Source organism: Phyllostomus hastatus, unplaced genomic scaffold (assembly GCF_019186645.2).
Source record: "Phyllostomus hastatus isolate PE091 unplaced genomic scaffold, TTU_PhHast_1.1 phas_contig_98, whole genome shotgun sequence".
NCBI lineage: Eukaryota > Metazoa > Chordata > Mammalia > Chiroptera > Phyllostomidae > Phyllostomus > Phyllostomus hastatus.
In genome coordinates this window covers 2,658,980-2,676,950 of record NW_025333999.1, presented here as the reverse complement: position 1 = coordinate 2,676,950, position 17,971 = coordinate 2,658,980, and the positions used below count along the sequence as shown (strand labels likewise).

The 17,971-nt window shown below is 47.1% G+C and overlaps 1 protein-coding gene across 1 annotated transcript; it reads right to left on the bottom strand.

The window, feature by feature from the left end:
• Positions 1–9,764: 9,764 nt before the first annotated feature.
• Positions 9,765–13,506, bottom strand: DNAJB1 (DnaJ heat shock protein family (Hsp40) member B1). The gene is made up of 3 exons (XM_045853079.1): positions 13,196–13,506; positions 11,430–12,010; positions 9,765–11,153 (listed from the first exon to the last, which is right to left on the bottom strand). The coding sequence occupies exons 1-3, from the start codon at positions 13,404–13,406 to the stop codon at positions 10,923–10,925; spliced, it is 1,023 nt and encodes a 340-aa protein (XP_045709035.1). The 5' UTR covers positions 13,407–13,506; the 3' UTR covers positions 9,765–10,922.
• Positions 13,507–17,971: the final 4,465 nt, after the last annotated feature.

Sequence of the window (17,971 nt, the reverse complement as noted above, 5' to 3'; positions counted from 1 at the left end):
GAGGAAGTGGATATTCAGTCTCAAAGAACCAGCTCACAGATTACTTGTTAATTATAATGGGTTGAAGATACCAGTGGGGAAACCTGGAAGTCACTACCTTAACCAAGTGATCAAAGTTAACATCACCAGTGATGGCACAGGCCATGTTTATGTGCCCCCTGCTGTGATGTTTGGAGCTGGACATAACCATCTGCAAAATCCTTTGCCCTGCCTAAAGTCTTTAACTTGAATCTAATCTTGAGAAGAATCAGACACATCATGATTGAGGAATACTCTGGGATGAAAGGAAGAAAGGAAGAGAGAGGGAGAAAAAGAGGGCGGGAAGAAGGAACGGAAAGAAGGGGAAGAAGGAAAAAAGGAAGGAAGGGAGAGAGAGGAAGGAAGAAAAAGAAAGAGAGAAAGAGAGAAAACTGACCTGTACTCTTCAAGCAGATCTATGTCATAAAAGGCAAAATCAATCCCTTAATCAAATGAATGAATAAAAGCCCTGGCTGGTGTGGCTCAGTGGATTGAGTGCCAAGCCAGCCTGTGAACCAAAGGGTCACAGGTTTGATTCCCAGTCAGGGCACATGCCTGGGTTGCAGGCCAGGACCCCAGTAGGAGACTCACAAGAGGCAATCACACATTGATGTTTCTCTCCCTCTCTCCCTCCCTTCCCCCTTCTCTAAAAATAAATAAATAAAGTCTTAAAAAAAACCATCTGGGGAACAGTTCTAGATTGAAGGAGGCAAAAGAGAGACGACTGCCAAAATTTGTATGATCCTTAATTGGATCCTGCATAAAAATTTCAAAAAAGATAAAACAGTTAAACAGTTATAAAGGGTATTCTTGGGATAATTGGGGATATTTGAGTGTTGAGTGGATATTAAATAATAATATCACGTTCACGTTGAATTTCCTGAGGGCAAGCATTGTACTTCATTGTGTAACTGTGGTTACACAAGAGAATGGTCTTATTTTTGGGCAATACACACTGCATTATTTTGTGGTAAATTTGTGATGGCTGCAACTGCTAAATAGTTTAGAAAAAATTATGTATACAGTACTTTATATGCAGTATCATAATATGGTGTACATTAGTATTAATATATAAGGAAAGAGAGAGATTGAGAAAGCAAATGTGGCAAAATAACAATTCAGGAGAGTGGTGTATATGTATATATATATATATATATACACACACACCATATATATATATACCATATATATATATATATATATATATATGGATATTTATTTTATTATTGTTGTAAGTTTTCTACAGCTTTGAAATTTTCAAAATAATCATTGCAGGAAAATACTCCCATTTCTTTCCCATCCCCAGAGGCAAACTTCTTTTTTGTGTCTTTTTAAAAATATATGCACTGTGCCCTGGCTGATGTAGCTCAGTGGATTGAGCATGGGCTGCGAACCAAAGGGTTGCCAGTTCAATTCCCAGTCAGGGCACATGCCTGGGTTGCAGGCCAGGTCCCCAGTTGGGGCACATGAGAGGCAACCACACATGATGTTTCTCTTCCTCTCTTTCTCCTTCCCTTCCCCTCTCTCTAAAAATAAATAAATAAAAATTTTAAAAAATATGCACTGTTTTATGTAGGTGCTCTATTATATTGGGCTTCTTACTTTTCTCCCTACTCAGCATGGTACTGCTTGTTTGCTTGTTTTGCACTGTACCTTGAATATCCATCTGTATTGCTAATTTATTGACTCTGTTTTCTTCTAAATTCTCCTTAATGCTCCATGAGCTGCCTCCCTCATAACTTATTCATTTTACCCTCAAGGGTGGTCATCAGACAGCCAGCCTCCAGCTTCCCACACCACAGAGGACAGCCATGGACATACCTCTTTAGGGACCTGGTAAAAATCTCCCTAGAGATACTTGGATGTAGAGATGCTGGGTCACAGGGCAGAGTGAATTGTTGTGTGGCCCCTCAAACTAGCTGCCCCCATCACACCCACTGGCAGTACTGGAGGGTCCCATGTTCCTACATTTCCACCAGTCATTGGCATTATCCAGCTTACTAATTCTTGCCATTTCACTCACTGTAAATTAATATCACCATTGCTTTATTTTATATTTGTCTAATTTCTAATCATTTTGAGCATATCTTCATTTGCTTGATGGCCTTCTGGTTCTCCTCTTCTGTAAAATACCTGTTCATAGCTTCTGCCATGTTTGCACTTGATCTTGCTATCATTTCTTGTTCATTTGCATGAGTTTCTTGTAGAGTGTAAATCTGCACTATACAATCTGATATGACTTGAACGTTTTGCTCTCATGGGGTTATTGAGAACTTAAAAATAGCTAATACAAATTGAGATGTGCTGTTGGTGTAAAACACATACTGGATTTCTAAGACTTAGTGGAAAGCAAAGAGGATGTACAATACCACACCTCATTAGCTGCTTTTTTATACTGATTACATGCCATCATAATAATGTGGATGTATTGGGCTAAATTAGATGTTATTCAAATTAATTTAACTTTTTTTTACTATTTTAATGTAAAATTTAAAATCACACGTGCACTTGCAGAGTTCTATTGGATAGAACTGGGATATAGAGCCCTTGTCAGTTTCAGCAATAATAGATAATGCTTAGATAGAGTTTCCTAGATGCTAGGCACTGTTCTAAGAAATTTATATTTATTAAACTATTTAACTCTCCTAATGATCCTCTGAGCTGGCTACAGTGTCCAGCTTTGCAAATATATTCTTCCATTCCATCATGTGACAATTTACTCATGACATTCTTCATTGGAAGGAAATTCTTAATTTCAGTGTAATAAAACATCCACTTTGTGGTTTGCACCTGTAAAATGTAACTAAGAAGGCCCTTTCTATTCTCAAATCACAAAGGTATTTTTACTCATTTTCTTCTATTCATTCTCTAGTTTTAATTTCTCCATGTCTCTAGTCCACCTTGGGTTGTGGGATAGGACACAGTCATATTCCTCCATAACCTGCCCTGTTCACCAGCTATGCGACCCTGGACAAGCACCTTCCCCCATGTACCTCAGTGTCCTCATCTGTAAATTGGAGTTCATCATCATAGGAAATGGGCATAATAATTCTAAAGTTGTTTCAATTCTATAGGATGCAATGAACTATTTTGTGTCAAATGCCTACAGTGGTGCCTTGTGGGTAGCAAGTGCTCTGTGAACATCTGTATTATCAAACTGCACTGAAGGCACAGGAAAGAATAAACACCATATGTCATAAAAGGAACATGATAGAAATAGAAACCCTTATTAAGCTCTTACTGTGTGTCAGGCCCTGTGTTGACTGCTTTTTAGGAGTAATCCCACTGGATATTGTCCCCATTCTACAGACAGGGAGACAGAGGCTCAGAGAGGGGGATCCACAGGCTCAAAGTTGCACAGACACGCATGGGTGTGGCACTTCAGCTCCAACCGCAGCACACGGGACATCCCTCTGGGAGTGTGAGTCTCATCTTCCTCAGTTTGGAGCCTGACTCTGAGGTGTGGGGGACAGGGCGGACTGAGGAAGGGTGGTGCTGAGGCACGTTGCCCTGGGAGACTGATCTCAGAGTCTGATTTCTGGCTCTTAGTGGCCTGTAGGTTGGACTCCTCTTGTAGCCAGGCAGGACTGGAATGAGAGGGACAGGCCCAGAGGGGAAGCAGAGTAAGTGGCCCTGACTAGGCTAGTGGCCCTAAGTGACATTGGGTCTCAGCCTTGGCCTGGCGCCTGCCCTTGGCTAGTGGATTTTAGGAAGTCATGATAAAATTTGGCAGTAGTGCTATTTTCTGGATGGGCAGATCTCCTTTCAAAACAACATCTCCAATTATTTGCCAACACCTTGGCCCCACCTGGTCTAGCCCCATCATCTCCAGCAGTTGACTTCTCTCTGGTCTCCTGGCTCTTTCCTCGCTGCACCCGGTGTCTGTTTTCCCCACAGCCGCTAGAGGGCGCCTGTGAGTACGGAAGTCAAGTTCCCGTCCCCTATCCCCACTTCCAGCCTTCTCTGCTAATCACCCCCGACCCGACCAAGAGGCCCTGTGCCCTCAAAACACCCTTTGCTTAAGTATTTCATCTGAAGTCAGGCCTGGCTATGTTGATGTCCAGCATAATCTTCCCAAGGAAACTTGGGCCTCCAGTTAGACAAACCGCCCAGGTCCCAGTGCCAACTTCCTGGTAAAAGGAAATCACACAGTGTCTCTCTTGAATCAGACTCTTTCAACCAGCTTCTCTGCCCGCCCTGGGCATGTAGGCCTGTCTCAGCAGGGCCCAGACACCAGGTCTGTCTTAATCATGGGCACGCCCCACCCTATTTTCTCCAGCTCTCTTCAGACCACACCAGGCCTCAAGCTCTCACACTCCCCAGGCTTGCTGGGTCCACACCTGCCACCTGCTTAGGGGCCTCCTGCATGGGGCCTCAGCTCCAATGGGCCACCCCTGACCCCTAACAAGCTCCTGTCCCCTGGCCTGTGTGCCAGGGCCTCTCGGCCTCTGCCCTCTGAGCTTTTTGGTTATGGGAAGTGCCTTGCTCAGTTTAATGGGCTGAATGATGCATCCCCCTCCCCCAAGGATAGTTCTTGTCCCCAAACCTGTGAGTGTGACCTTATTTTGGAATAAGGGTCTTTGCAGACGTAATTAAAGACCTTGAGATGAGGTTATTGTGGATTAGGGTGGGCCCTGAAGCCGATGACATGTGTGAGGTCCATATTTCCCAGAAGACAGTGAGCTTCACAGGGCACCCCTAGATTGCTGTGTCTGTTGCCCACTGGGTCCCCAGGGCCTAGTGTTGAGCTGGCTCTCAAGAGCTGTGCCCAATGACAAATACATGAGTCATGAAGTAGGAGCAGGGCCCAGGAAAGAGGGGCTTTCCTGGAGCCAGAGAGAACATCCACTCCTCTCAGGTGGGAGTTGAAGGAGCTGAAGTGTGGGGGCCCTTGCTGGGGAGCCACAGCAGATCCCCAGCCTGTGCACAGCCTGGACAGCCAGGATGTCCTTCCTCTGCACACTCGCTGATGTGAGCGGTCATGGAACAAAGGTCACAGGTCCTCTTGTTGGAATCACTTTGTCACTCAATGACTCATTCAGCAGACACTCAGAGGGTCACTCCTGGGCCAGGTGCCACTCTGGGCACTTGGGGTGCAAAGATGGTGGTGACCTCAGGGAAAATTTGTGGCTCTGCAGGGGGACCTTCTTGAGTGTTCCCGAGATTGTCTCTCTTCCCCTCATGACAAAGAGGGTTGACGTCTGACTGAATAATCACAGAGTTCCAGGCTCCCTTCCCCACCCCACCTCAGAAGGGCCTGGAACTGGCAGCCTGTGAAAGTGTTCCCAGGTCTGTGGGAGGGAACAGGAGAACATGTACTTTAAGGACTAGATTTTAATAGAAACTATAGATGCTTATTGTTTGTGTTGTGCTTTTTAAGATGGAAAGTTGGTGCATTGAAATCTCAAGAGACTGATAATGATATGTTTTGGGGACTTGAAGTTTTCTTACAATTAAATGACACTCCACCTCTTCACCCCCAGCAAAGGAAAATTAAGACAAAACAAAACCCAAAATGCTTGCAAGTTCAAAACCTTCCTTACTCAGAGGAGAAGCCCAAGTTCTCCCTGCAGCCCCCCAGACCCTGCACCATTTGCCCCATCACACCCACGGTCCTCACATCCTCCCATCTCCTCTCCTCCCACTCACCCCCCAGTCATGGGCTCTGGCCTCTCTGAGCTCCTGGCTGTTCCTCAAACAACTCAGGCACTCTCCTACCTTAGATCCTTTGCATGGGATGCACCCTCTGCCTGGAATACTACTCCCTCACTCTCTACCTGGCTTCCTCCTTACCTCCTTCAAGTCTTTGCTCAAATATGACCTTCTTAGTGAGGCATTTGCTGACTTTGTGACTTGAAATTATGCTCGGCACTCTCTACCCACTTGTTTTATATTTCATCACTCTCATCACTATCTAGCATATTTAATGTTTTATTTACTCTTAATTATTCCTTCCCCAACTTGGCTATCAGCTCTGCAAAGGCAGGAATTTTGTCCAGTTTTGTTTGCTGCTGTGTCTCCAGTATCAAGAACAGGGCTAGGCACGCAGTAGCTATTCAATACATGTTTACTGAATGGGTGAGTGCTTATGATGTGTCAGGCACTATGCTGTGTGCTTCTATAATTAGTAACCAATGAGAAAAGGTAATATTCAAGGAGACCTGGTGCAGGTTTTCTGCTGAGTGCTTTAGAAAGACTGCCCATGTTAATTATACCCTTGATCTGTGCCAGGCTTGTAGTTAGCTGAGTTCTGGCTCTGGGGGAGTGAGAAGGGGCGAGTGACTTCTATGATTAGTTCTGTTTCACATGGGGAGAAATCAAGGCTCAGAGAGGTTGTATCATTTTTCTTCGAGAATGCAGTGAGCAGGACTTGAGCCTGAGCACAGCCAGCCTCCAGAAACCAAGTTCTTCACACTGTGTCCTTTTGCCTCCTGATGCATTGCCTCGCCCAGTTTTCACAGCACCCCTATGAAGTTTGTACTTTCATTGCCCTTGGTTGTCAAAGGAGGCCACTTGGACTCAGAGAAGTGAAGTCACTTGCTCAAGGACCCACAGCAGCAGAGTGACAGAGCCTGGATTCGGAGCCAGGGTGGCTCAGCCCAGGAGTTGACTGAGCAGGTTGTCATGAGAGCAGGGGAGTGAGCTTGCTGCAGATACAATGTCCTCGGGCTGGGCAGGGGCCAGGGCTTGAGCTGAGGGTCTCAGCAACTTGCCTGGGAATTTGTTTTTTAAAGCTCAGCCAAGAAGAGCACTTAACCTGTAAGACCTGGGACACACCTCAGCCTTTGGGTCACAGGCTGTGAACTAAGAGAGCTGTGAAGGATATGGTCATGCTAATAACTGACACACGGTGCTGGTTCTATGCTAGGCCTTGGGGTGTATGCATCTGTATCTAAAAGTGCTTTACAACCCTAGAAGAGGCATTGCAGTGGTCCCCCACCCCCTCACCCACAGGAAATACAGTCCAAGACTCCCAGGGTATCAGAAAACACAGATAGTACCAAACCCTATATATACTGTTTTTTTTTTCTGTATGCACTTACCTACAGTAAAGTTTAATTTATAAATTAAGCAGTCGGAGATTAACAACAATAATAAACTAGAACAATTATAACAATATCCTGTAATAAGGGCTATGTGAACGTGGTCTCGCTCATTGAGGACTTTCACCTTTTTATCAAAGGAAGCACTGTATGGCTCCTCTTTGGCATCTACAAATTGTTAGCATCACTACCCTTGCATGCTGGGGCCATTATTAAATAAAATGTGTTATTTGAACACAAGCACTGTGATACCATGGCAGTTGATCTGATAATCAAGCTGGCTGCTAAGTGACTAATGAGCGGGCTGGGGGGAGCATATACAGTGTGGGCACGCCAGACAAAGGGATGATGCAGCCATGGGCTGGATGGAGTGGGTTGGCAGCAGACTTCCTTGGACTACTCAGAATGTTGTGCAGTTGAAAACTTATGAATTATTTCCCAAATTTTCCATTTAACATTTTTGACTGTGGTTGACTGGTGTTAACTGAAACTGTGGAAAGCGAAACCATGGATAAGGAGGGGACCTACTCTATTATTATACAGCTGAAGAAATTGAGGCACAGGGAGGTTGTCACTTGTCCAAGGTCACACAGCTAGAAAGTGATTGAGCTGAGACTCAAATCTGGAAGCAGAAAAAATGGCTAGGGGAGAGTAGGTGGCCATCAAACACTGACCTGGGTACTCACACCCATGTGAGTAGGCATGGCAGAATAAAGGTGTAGAGTAGCAGGAATGAGGAAGCTCTTTATTTCCATGATACACTACGCAAGAGGAAAAATGCAGAGTATATGATATGTATCATTTGTGTGAAAACAGAAAATGCATTTGCATAGCATCTCAGAAAAAACACGAGGTACTGGAGATATTTGCTGGGGGTGGACTCAAATAGGAGGGTGGGAGGATTCTCACTCTATGTGCCTTTGCAAGTTTAGTACTATGGTTACACAGCCAACAATTGAACTGAACATTTAGAAATTATATAAGTTTACATAAGCACTTTCTTAGGATGCACAAAAAATGTTTAAAAAAACCTCTGATGCCACGGCTTGTCCACAGTGGCAGAGGGAAAGGCAGCTGCAGGCTCAGAAGTGGGAGGGGACTCAACTTCTCAGGGTAGGCTGGATGACATTTTGAGTGTTGCACTGTGTTTAAATCATGTAAAAATGTGACAGTGCTGCTACAGTGGATTAAAATGAGGTCGGTCAATGGGGTAGCTCTGCATGTACTGACAGCAAAGGAACTCCAAAATGTGCTCAGAGAGGCAACACAGGAACAGGAAGATGAATCTGGAGCCCTGGCCAGTGTGGCTCAGTTGTTTGGAGCCTTGTCCTCTAATCCAAAAGGTCTGACCTTCGATCCCTGGTCAGAGCATATGCCTAGGTTGTGGGTTCACATGGATATTTCTCTCCCTTTCTTCCTCTCTAAAATTAATCAGCAGGTCCTTGGGTGAGGATTAAAACCAAAAATCCCTAAAGGGCAACCCAGGAAGAGGAGCAGTCTGCTAGTGGACCCACTAAGCACCTCTGGACACAACATACAGCCAGGTCCAGCATGGGTAAAACAGTACACACCCGAGAAGCAGGCCTTCTGTCCAGTTGAGTCCTTTTGTCTTTTTCACCATGATCACTGTAGGTTTTTGGAAGTTCCCATTACTGTGTTCATTCAGCCTTTGAGCACTTTTGGATATAAAATTCACAGGGACCTGCTACATAATGGAGATTGGGAGGCAGGGGGTTGGCAGCCCTGGGGATAGTGACCCCATCCAAGGCCATGTTCAATTTTTCATTAAATGTCTTCTTGGTGCCTGAGGCAGTTCAGTAAAATCGCTTGTGATGAGGTCCTTTTTGGCTCTGATATCTGGAGTCACCTCTGAACCACAGAATGGCTTGATGTGGCTGCTCAAGAGGAACTGTCTTAGATTTGGTGAGAAGCCCTCTAGCTCTGTGCTATCCAATTGTTGCCACTAACCACATGTAGCTATTGAGGACTTGAAATGTGGTTGGAGCAACTGAGAAATTGAATTTCAATTTCCATTTAAAAACAGAACATTCACTTCATTGGGAAGTTTTCTTGGACAGTGCTGTTCCTAGACTGTTATCAGTGGTTAAATTGTTTCAGTGGGAAGTAAAAGCCACTCCTAAGTTGACTTTAATATGGTGTTAAATTTTTACTCTAAGACTTTTTGTAGCAAAGTAGCAATACATTGTTTCCAGACTGTATAATTACCTACCTTGTAGTAAAATCAGTTTCTTATTAAAAAGTTACAAAGTAAAAGCAGCTTCAGTGGCCTGCAAATAGCGAGGGCAGGAAATGTTCTTCTTCAGGGCAGGCAGCCAGCATCTGGCAGACTCTTGGTCAGGCGTGGCCAGGACCTGCCTGACACCCAGCCTGTTCCAGCAAGAGAGGAGTGAAGGATAATTAAGAGGGTGGACCACACACTGCCTTCTGGGACCCGGAATATAGGAAGGGGAACTGCTTAACTTGGGCCCCAACCTTCACACACACACACACACGAAAAACCCAAGCTCTGAATCCATTGGAGTCTCTGGATGCTAACTCTGGTTTGGTATGTTGTTTCACAAAGGAATCCTGCTTCCAACGCAGGCCCCACCTCCAGCCCTGGCTGTCTTTGGAGGAATGGCCAAGCTCCCACCCCAGCCCCAGTCAGCAGAGCCCTCAAACAGAGTCGCGAGACTGCTCCCCTGAGGTTTAGCATCAGTCTTTAATGCTGTCACGCTGCACATTGACAAGTCACACACTTTGGTCTTGTGTTGGCAGTGGCAACTTAACAATGAGTCTAAAGGTCTGAGCACCAGACTGCCCTTCAGGGAACAGACACTCATTCCAATCCCTGCCCCCCCAACCCCTGCCCCACCATTCCTTCTGAATTCCATCATGGGTCTGTACAGAGAGCAGCAGCTGCCGTAGACTGGTTTCATTTGGGTGTACACCAACTTTACAAGGAATTATAAAAACGTATTTACAGACGTTCCACAGTGCTCCTATAATCAGGAGCAAAGACCCTTTTATCAAAAGGGATTATATCTAGGGCTGTGCAAAATTCAAAAGGATCAGATCCTTTTAAAAGAGTCCAGAGTCCATTAGTCAAAAAAATAACCCAGGCTACTAGGAAGCCCTGGTGTGCCAGAGATTGCCTTACAGGAAAGGACCTTAAGTGAGCACACTTGGCCTCAGAGCCAGAGGTTGAAAGGGCTCCTGACTTTCGAGGGAGAGAGGTGGCTGTCCAAGTCACTCCCACTCACTGAGGCTGGCTCCCTTGTCCTGCTAGAACAAGAGGTATTGCTTGTGGTCACTGGCCCAGCAGGTCTGCAAAAACAGTCTAGGTTCTCAATTTGAGATGGTGAAAGATGGGTTTCTTCAGAGGAAGAGCAAGACATGGGAGACAAATACAGAATAAAACACGAACTGGTCACACAACAGAAACTGAGTAGTACACACGGAAGGCCTGGTCACCAGGATGGCAGACTGACATCACCTAACAGCCGCAAGCAAAGGGATGACAGAGGGCTCAAGTCCAGCTGCAGGGCTGCCTCTCGGCTCTGTGCGGGGCCTAGAGGAGGAGGGGTGGGCCCATCCCAGGAGGGCTGCAGGACCCAATGGAGCAGACGGGAATGCTGACTCCTGCTATCACCACCACCTGTTGCCCTATCGCTCGAAAAACCACTGAAGTCTAATGCACGACTTTGAAAGATTGTAATATATTCTCTGGAAAACATTCAGCAGTACGCAAGCCCTCCCTGGGCCCTCCCGCCCTCTCATGGGTCCACAAATGGTGGAACGGTCCAGAAATCCTTGAGCTCTAGAAAGGTCCCTGGTCAGTCCTTGGGGGAACACAGATGGTTATTTTGGAAGAATCTGCTCAAGTACGGTTCTTGATGTCTGGGGCAGCCTTTCGGGGAAGATTACTTCAAACTCAATAATGAGGTCCCCACGTTTCTCGGGCATTTTGGGGAGAGGGAGGCCTTCTCCAGGAACTTTTCGCCTCATGCCAGGCCTGATGACATCTTTGAACACGACGGGTATGGTCCTGCCGTCCAGAGTGGGGACATTCACAGTACAGCCACACAGAGCCTTGGAAAGGAAAAGTGAACAGTATTAGATAAAGGGTACCTTAGGAAGTTCCAATCCTGTCCAGAGGCTGTTTGAAGTAGGACCCTGCTCCAGACCTACCCGAATCACCAGCTCAGAAACTCTAGGAAAACGGAGTCCTGATTAGCCTTGTTCCTGCTGCACCCTCTAAGTATAGCAGGCACCAAATGCGCAGAAACATCTGTCAGATTTATACCAAACTGCTTCGAAAAGCAACCACCTCTTTCTCCACAGACACTGCCCTGCCTAGTGCCTTACCTCCCGAAGGGTGATCCTGGCTGGGTAAATGACATCAGAGCCATCTCTCTTAAAGATATTGTGTGGCTTGTCCTTTAAAACAAAGACGATGTCAGCTGGAATGTTGTTAGATGTCTGGTCTCCCTCCTTCGGGAAGGTGATTTTGGTCCCTTCTTTCCACCCCCTTTTCACTTCAATGGTCAAGATTTTGTCTTCATTGCGAATGCTCTTCCCATCAGGGTTCAGCCGTTTATGGGAGATCTTCATCTTCTTGGTACAGCCATTGTAGATTTCTTCAAGGGAGACCCTAAGGTCATGGGTAACAGGGGGGTCTTGCTTCTTTTGGGTGGGCTCTTGGGCAGGGCGGGAGCGGACAAAGTTCATGTTGGTGAAGCTACCCATGCCCATGGGGAAGCCAGGGAACGGGTCATCAACGTCCATGCCTTCCTCCCCGTTCCGCTGTCCAAAAAAGGTGTCAAAGGGGTTTCGGCCACCAAAGAACTCAGCAAACATGGCATGAGGGTCTCCATGGAATGAATAGCTAAAGGAGGTGCCGTTAGCACCACCGCTGCTCCCACCACTGGGGCCACCGCCCTTTAGGCCTGAAAGGCAGAATTGAAAGAAGTCAGATGGTTGCCTGGGGACTTTCCTTAAGGAAAAAAAAGCTTGGGAGCCACAAGCGATGAGTTTTACTTAGTGTGCTAGAGAACAAGGAGGAGCTTGAGCTTTTGCCTTCCACTACAGTAGCAGAGGCAGACTCCCCATCCAGGTACTTTAGTCTGGCATAAAGGTAGCAAGGGGCCTCAAGCTCCGTGAGGATCCTCTCCAGGGGCCACCCAGATCCTGCCACTTCTTCACTGACTCACTCTCCAGCAAGGATACAACAAATTAAAAGAATTCACTAAAAAAAAAGATAAAAAAAAAAACCCCCAACCCAGGGTCAGCTTTTAGTGTTCACTCTTAAGTACCTTAGGGCTGGAGACGTGTGTGGGAAGAATAAAAAAATGTTGGTAAAACCATACACGTGTATTTTCATATTCTCATATCCTGGCACAAACTGCCATCATCCTTATATAAAAAAAATCAATTAATTTCTTAACATCAAGCCCCGAAACCAGTTTGAATTATCCACAAGCAACTGGACAAACAAGAAAGCTGCTTTCTCTTTCCCTGAGGACAGCTACCCAGGGAGGATGCGTTAGAGGCAGGCCCCTGATATCTCTCTACCTGGGCAGCCCGAAGTGGACGCTGGCTGCCATCTACATGCCTGGCTCTGTCTGGGTAAGCACTTTACAAGGATTAGCTCGTTCCACCCTCCCAGGAGCCCGAGAGGAAGGTGGACGAAAACTGGCCCTACCCTTTGCAGGCTCAGTGCACTCAGGTGGTGCTCGGCCAGAATCCCTGGCCTGCACTCTTGGACAGCACGGCCCTCAACCTCTCCCAAGCCAACTGGGACCTTTGGGCCTGCAGCGCCAACACCCGAGGAAACGTCCGTCCCCCTCCCCTTCGGCACCCACAACCAAGGAGGCGGGTGAAGGCGCCCAGGGAGGGGCAGCCCCAGGCATGCTAGAAGCTTCGGGGTGAGCTGCCAGACCAAGGTTCCTCCTCCCATCTGGCGGCCGCCTACCCGAGGGCGTAGGCCCGCGTGGCTTGAGGGCGGGGACTGCTTGCCGCACCCGGCGTCCCACTCCCACTTCCCCCGGGATTCCGCGGCCAAGCTGCGGACCCTCGGTTTCCCCGCCTGTCAAACGGCGAGGTCGCGCCCCCAGCGGCGCGCGCGCACGAACCTTCCTCTCCGTAGCGGTCGAAGATCTCGCGCTTGCGCGGGTCGCTGAGCACGTCGTAGGCCTCGGCAATCTCCTTGAACTTCTCCTCGGCGCCGGGCTCCTTGTTCTTATCCGGGTGATAGCGCAGCGCCTGGCGGCGGTAGGCCCGTTTGATCTCCTCGTCCGACGCGCCGCGGGCCAAGCCCAGCGTCTGATAATAGTCTTTCCCCATGGCCCCCGCCTGCGGCCCACCGCCAACCTGTCTACCTCCCCCCGCGCTGCCGCCGCCCCGTCCCGGACTCTATATACCCGTCCGGCGGAAGCTTCCAGAGCCCGCCAGCCCTCTCCAGAACCTTCCGCCACGCCCTCCATACGGCAACGACCAATCGCCGTCTCCCAGCCTTCGGCGCGCGACATCCGGGGCGGGCCTACGCCGCCAACGGCCGCCCTCGTGTGGCCACACCTCTTCCCGCACCACTGTCCGCAACGCCTCTCCTGGGCGCGCGCGCTTGGCGACGGAGGCCTCGCCCCTCCTCCACGGGGAGTCCGTCGCGAACTTGTGTCGCCGCCCTCGGTGACCGGGTCTGCAGCGCTTCCCACACCTTCCCATACCTTGCCACGACAAGCTGCTGTGACGAACGTAAACTTGCGCGTCGGGAGCTCACAGGGTCGGGTCTTGCCAGGTGACCTTGAGCAAATTGCTTAAACTCCTTCTACCCCACATTCCCCTTTCTGTGAATAAAAATACCCACCCCCCTCTTCTTCCGGCAGTGAGGAGAGGGCAATTTGGGACCCCAAAACTGTCTCTGTCCTCACCAGACAGGTCCCTGTAAAGCGAGGTTAGGGCTTGGGACGAAAGCTCACCTCCCAGAGAAGTAGATCTCCCCAGTCCCGCTGCTCCTCAGGCTTTGCACTTTACCGTTTTCTCAAGAACACATGCCACTGAAATCTGAAGTTATCTTGTCCCTTGATTTTAATGCTAAATGTCACCTGTCTCTCAGCCTGTGATCCCCACCAGGGCGGGGACTGGGTCCTGTCAGTACTGGGTCTCTAGTACCTTGAACAGTGTTTGCCACCCAGTTGTAATGGATGCTTCCTAAATATTTCTAGCTGTTTTGAATGTATCTGCTTCCATTACCTTTATGATTTGGGGGAACATGGATGTGTCCTAAACCTCTCATGGCCTCTGTTTCCCCTTTTGGCTCTGGGATCTGAGGTACCTCTGGTCAAGGACAGGACTGATGGGTAAAGGAGGTTCAGAAAGGGGTATTGCTTGGAGAGGGCATAGGGAAGAGCGGGTAGGCGTGGTGGCCGCCAAGGGGCCGGGGCGATGTGACATTGGCTGTGGAGCCAGATAGTGTCATTTTTGGTTCCAGCACTTCTTGGCTACATGAGTTTCGGCTGGTTACTGACCCATTCTAAGCCTCAGTTTCCTAATCTGTACAATGGGGGTGGGGGTGGTGGTTGCCTCATAGAACTTTGTAGTTGACATGAGTCAACATTTGTAAAGTGCAAAGTGCCCAGGACAGCCCTGGCTCAAAGGGGTAACAAACCCTGTTGTTGAATGAGGAGCTGCAGAACCATGTGCTTCAGCCTGGGACTCCTGAGAAGGCAGCTCTAGCCTTCCCTGTGGTCCAGTGGGGGGATTCTGGCCCTCCATGGCTGTTCAGGGAGCCCAGGGTAACCGTGTAATTTGGGAGGATGGGTTTGGGCTGTGTGTCTACCTGTACTGCATAGCAGAGGGTCATGAACCAAGCATGAGAGAACGAGTTTGATTTTATTTTTAGATAGAGGGGAACGGAGGGAGGGAGAAAGAAAGGAAGAGAAACATCAATGTATGGTTGCCTCTTATGTGGCCCCTGCTGGGGACCTGGCCTGCAACCCAGGCGTGTGCCCTGACTGGGAATCAATCTGGCAACCCTTTGGTTCATAGCCCATGCTCAATCCAATGAGCTACACCAGCCAGGGCAAGAGTTTGATTTTTAAAAAGTTACATAAATAAGCCCTGGCTGGTATGGCTCTGTCGATTGAGCACTGGCTTGCGAACTAAAGGGTCGCCAGTTTAATTCTCAGTCAGGGCACATGCCTGGGTTGTGGGCTAGGTCCCCAGTGAGGGGTATATGAGGGGCAACCACACACTGATGTTTCTCTCCCCCTCTTTCTCCCTCCCTTCCCCTCTCTAAAAATAAATAAAGTATTAAAAAAATAAAAGTTGCTGAGAGAGTAGATCTTAAAAGTTTTCACCACAAGAAAAAATTATATTAAATAAACACATACTGAGGTTTTCCTGAGAAAGAAATATCAGCTCCTAATTCCAGCCTGTGTGGCTCAGTGGATTGAGTGCCAACCAGTGAACTGAAAGGTCACCAGTTGGGGGTGATTCATGTTTCTCTCCCTTTGAAATCGTGGACACATTATTTACTTATTTACTGCCTGTGTGATCTTACACAACTTGCTTGCTCTTAGCATTTAGGGTTGTTATGTGGATAAAGTTGTAAGAGGGGCCAGGAAATGAACATTATGATGACAGTTAACATGGACATGGCCCTACTATGTGCCAAGTCATTTTCAAGTGCTCAGTGTGTATTATCTCATCTAATCCTTGCAACAATCCTAGGAGGTTGTCCTAGTGTTACCTTCATTTTACAGGTGGGGAAATCAGGGCTCTGAGCAGTCATGTGACTTGCTTGAGGACATCCAGGGAATAAGATGCTGAAGTGTAGAGTGTTTAGCACACAGAGTGCTTCTGGTAAAAGTACTCAGCTTGTGTAAGATGTGATTGAGATAATGATAAAGCTTTAATTTAGAAAAATGCACTCTTTTCAATTCTCTTCATCAAAAAGACATTCAAAAGCTACTGCCAGATGAGCTAGCATTCCCACCCTTGGCTGAATACATGTGTATACTCATTAAAAACCCATGTTCACTCCTTTTTATTGTTGAGAAGTATTCCATTGAATGAGTATACCATGGTTTGTTTATCCATTCATAACAGATGAACATTTCGGTTATTTCAAATACAACTGCTGTGAAAAAAAAACCCCATGTTCACACAAAACACATAAATCAATGTTTATCAAGGTTTTATTTATAATTACTGAAAGCCATTAAAACTTAAATGTCCTTCAGTGGCTGAATGGATGGACAAACTGATCCAGCACAAGATGGAATACTATTCAATCATAAAAAAAGAAAAACGTTGCCCTGGGTGGTGTGGCTCAGTGAATCGAGTGCTGCCCTGTGAACCAGAGTCAGCAGTTTGATTCCCAGTCAGGGCACATGCCTTGGTTGCAGGCCAGGTCCACAGTTGGGGGCATGTAAGAGGCAACCACACATTGATGTTTTTCTCCTTCTTTTACCCTCCCTTTTCCTCTCTAAAAATAAATCTTTTAAAAAAGAAAGAAACAAGTTACTGATACTGGAAATAATGGAAATGAACCTCAAATACATTGTTAGTGAAAGAAGACTGACTCAAAAGGCTCTTTACTGTGTGATGCCATTTTATAGGACCTTCTGGAAAAGGCAAAAATATTGAGGGCAGAAAGTAATTGTCAGGAGCTGGGACCTGCTAATGAGGGGTACAGGAGAAACTTTTGCGATGATGAATATGCTTTATATCTTGCCTGGGGGTGGTTATACTGCTGTCTGTATTCAGAACTATACACTGAGAAAAGTGAATTTTACTGTATGTAAAATATACCTCATTTAAAAAACAAAGACAAAATAAAGATTCAATGGGTTTAATGATAAAAATGGCAAAACAGGGCAGGGCTTGGGAGATCTCCCTCTGGGGCTCCTGACACAGCAGAAGGTTGCTAACCAGCCCTAACTTGTCTGCTCTTTGCTCCACCTTCTCCCACATTCTCTGAAACAGCTCTGTCCTGCTCCCCCAAACCAGCCAAGCCAGGTTCTGGGAAAATCAAGTCCTACCTTACCCGCATGTGGGAAATACAAAAGGAGCTTGTGAGCCAGACACAACTGAACATACCAGATCTGTGATGTCCAATGACTGTTCCCCCAAATCTGAGCCCCCAGGAGGCCCCTTTTATCTTTTAGCACTGCCAAATGCAAACCTTTCTGGAATTTTCCCTTTGGAAACTACTCTCAGCGGCTTGTTACAGTTGGCTCAGCAAACACCAAATGTGTCTACCTGTCACTGTTAGAAATCGACCACTGTGCTGGGGATACTGAGTGCACAAGCATGACTTATCTGTCCCTAATGTCAGGCACAGCCACAGCTACTGTACAGTGTCATGAATGGCTGTATAAAGTGATCAGTCTTCATTCCAACAGTGGATTTGATTTTTGCTGACAGCCTGGTTACTGGAAGCTGGATGAACCCAACAGGGGGGTCCTCACTCCTGTACTAACTGTCAAAAGTAAGGAAGAATTCTCCTTGGGAGACCTACTCCTGCCTTCCTATGAGCCTCTTGTGCGTGAGCAGGGTGGAAATTATTTGTATGCCACTGATGGCACACAGCACAGATTCACAAAATGATTTTGTTCTTGTTGAATGAGTGTGCAGCTCAGGAAAGCAGTTTCAAAAAAGGAACTCCAGAATGTTCCAAGTCTGTAGAAATGTGTGTGCAATCTCTCCAAGAACGTCATTTATTTGGCCACAACACCACATTATATAGCTGGAACCCAGTGATACGGAAGAAGCACCTACTCAGATCACACTAGAGAAAATGAAAATTGCCAGAACTGGCAAAGTAGCAAAATGTGGCTAGGTTTTAGGGTTCAATCCTGCCCATTCAACAACTCACAATTAGACATCTCAAGTAATTCAACTTGGTA

Excerpts from the sequence above, each read along its gene's own strand:
- DNAJB1 (XM_045853079.1), bottom strand. The coding sequence starts at position 13,406 with ATGGGGAAAGACTATTATCAGACGCTGGGCTTGGCCCGCGGCGCGTCG. Across the intron at positions 12,011-13,195 it reads CGACCGCTACGGAGAGGAAG|GCCTAAAGGGCGGTGGCCCC; the intron begins GTTCGTGCGCGC and ends TCTGCCTTTCAG. Across the intron at positions 11,154-11,429 it reads CCAGGATCACCCTTCGGGAG|GCTCTGTGTGGCTGTACTGT; the intron begins GTAAGGCACTAG and ends TTCCTTTCCAAG.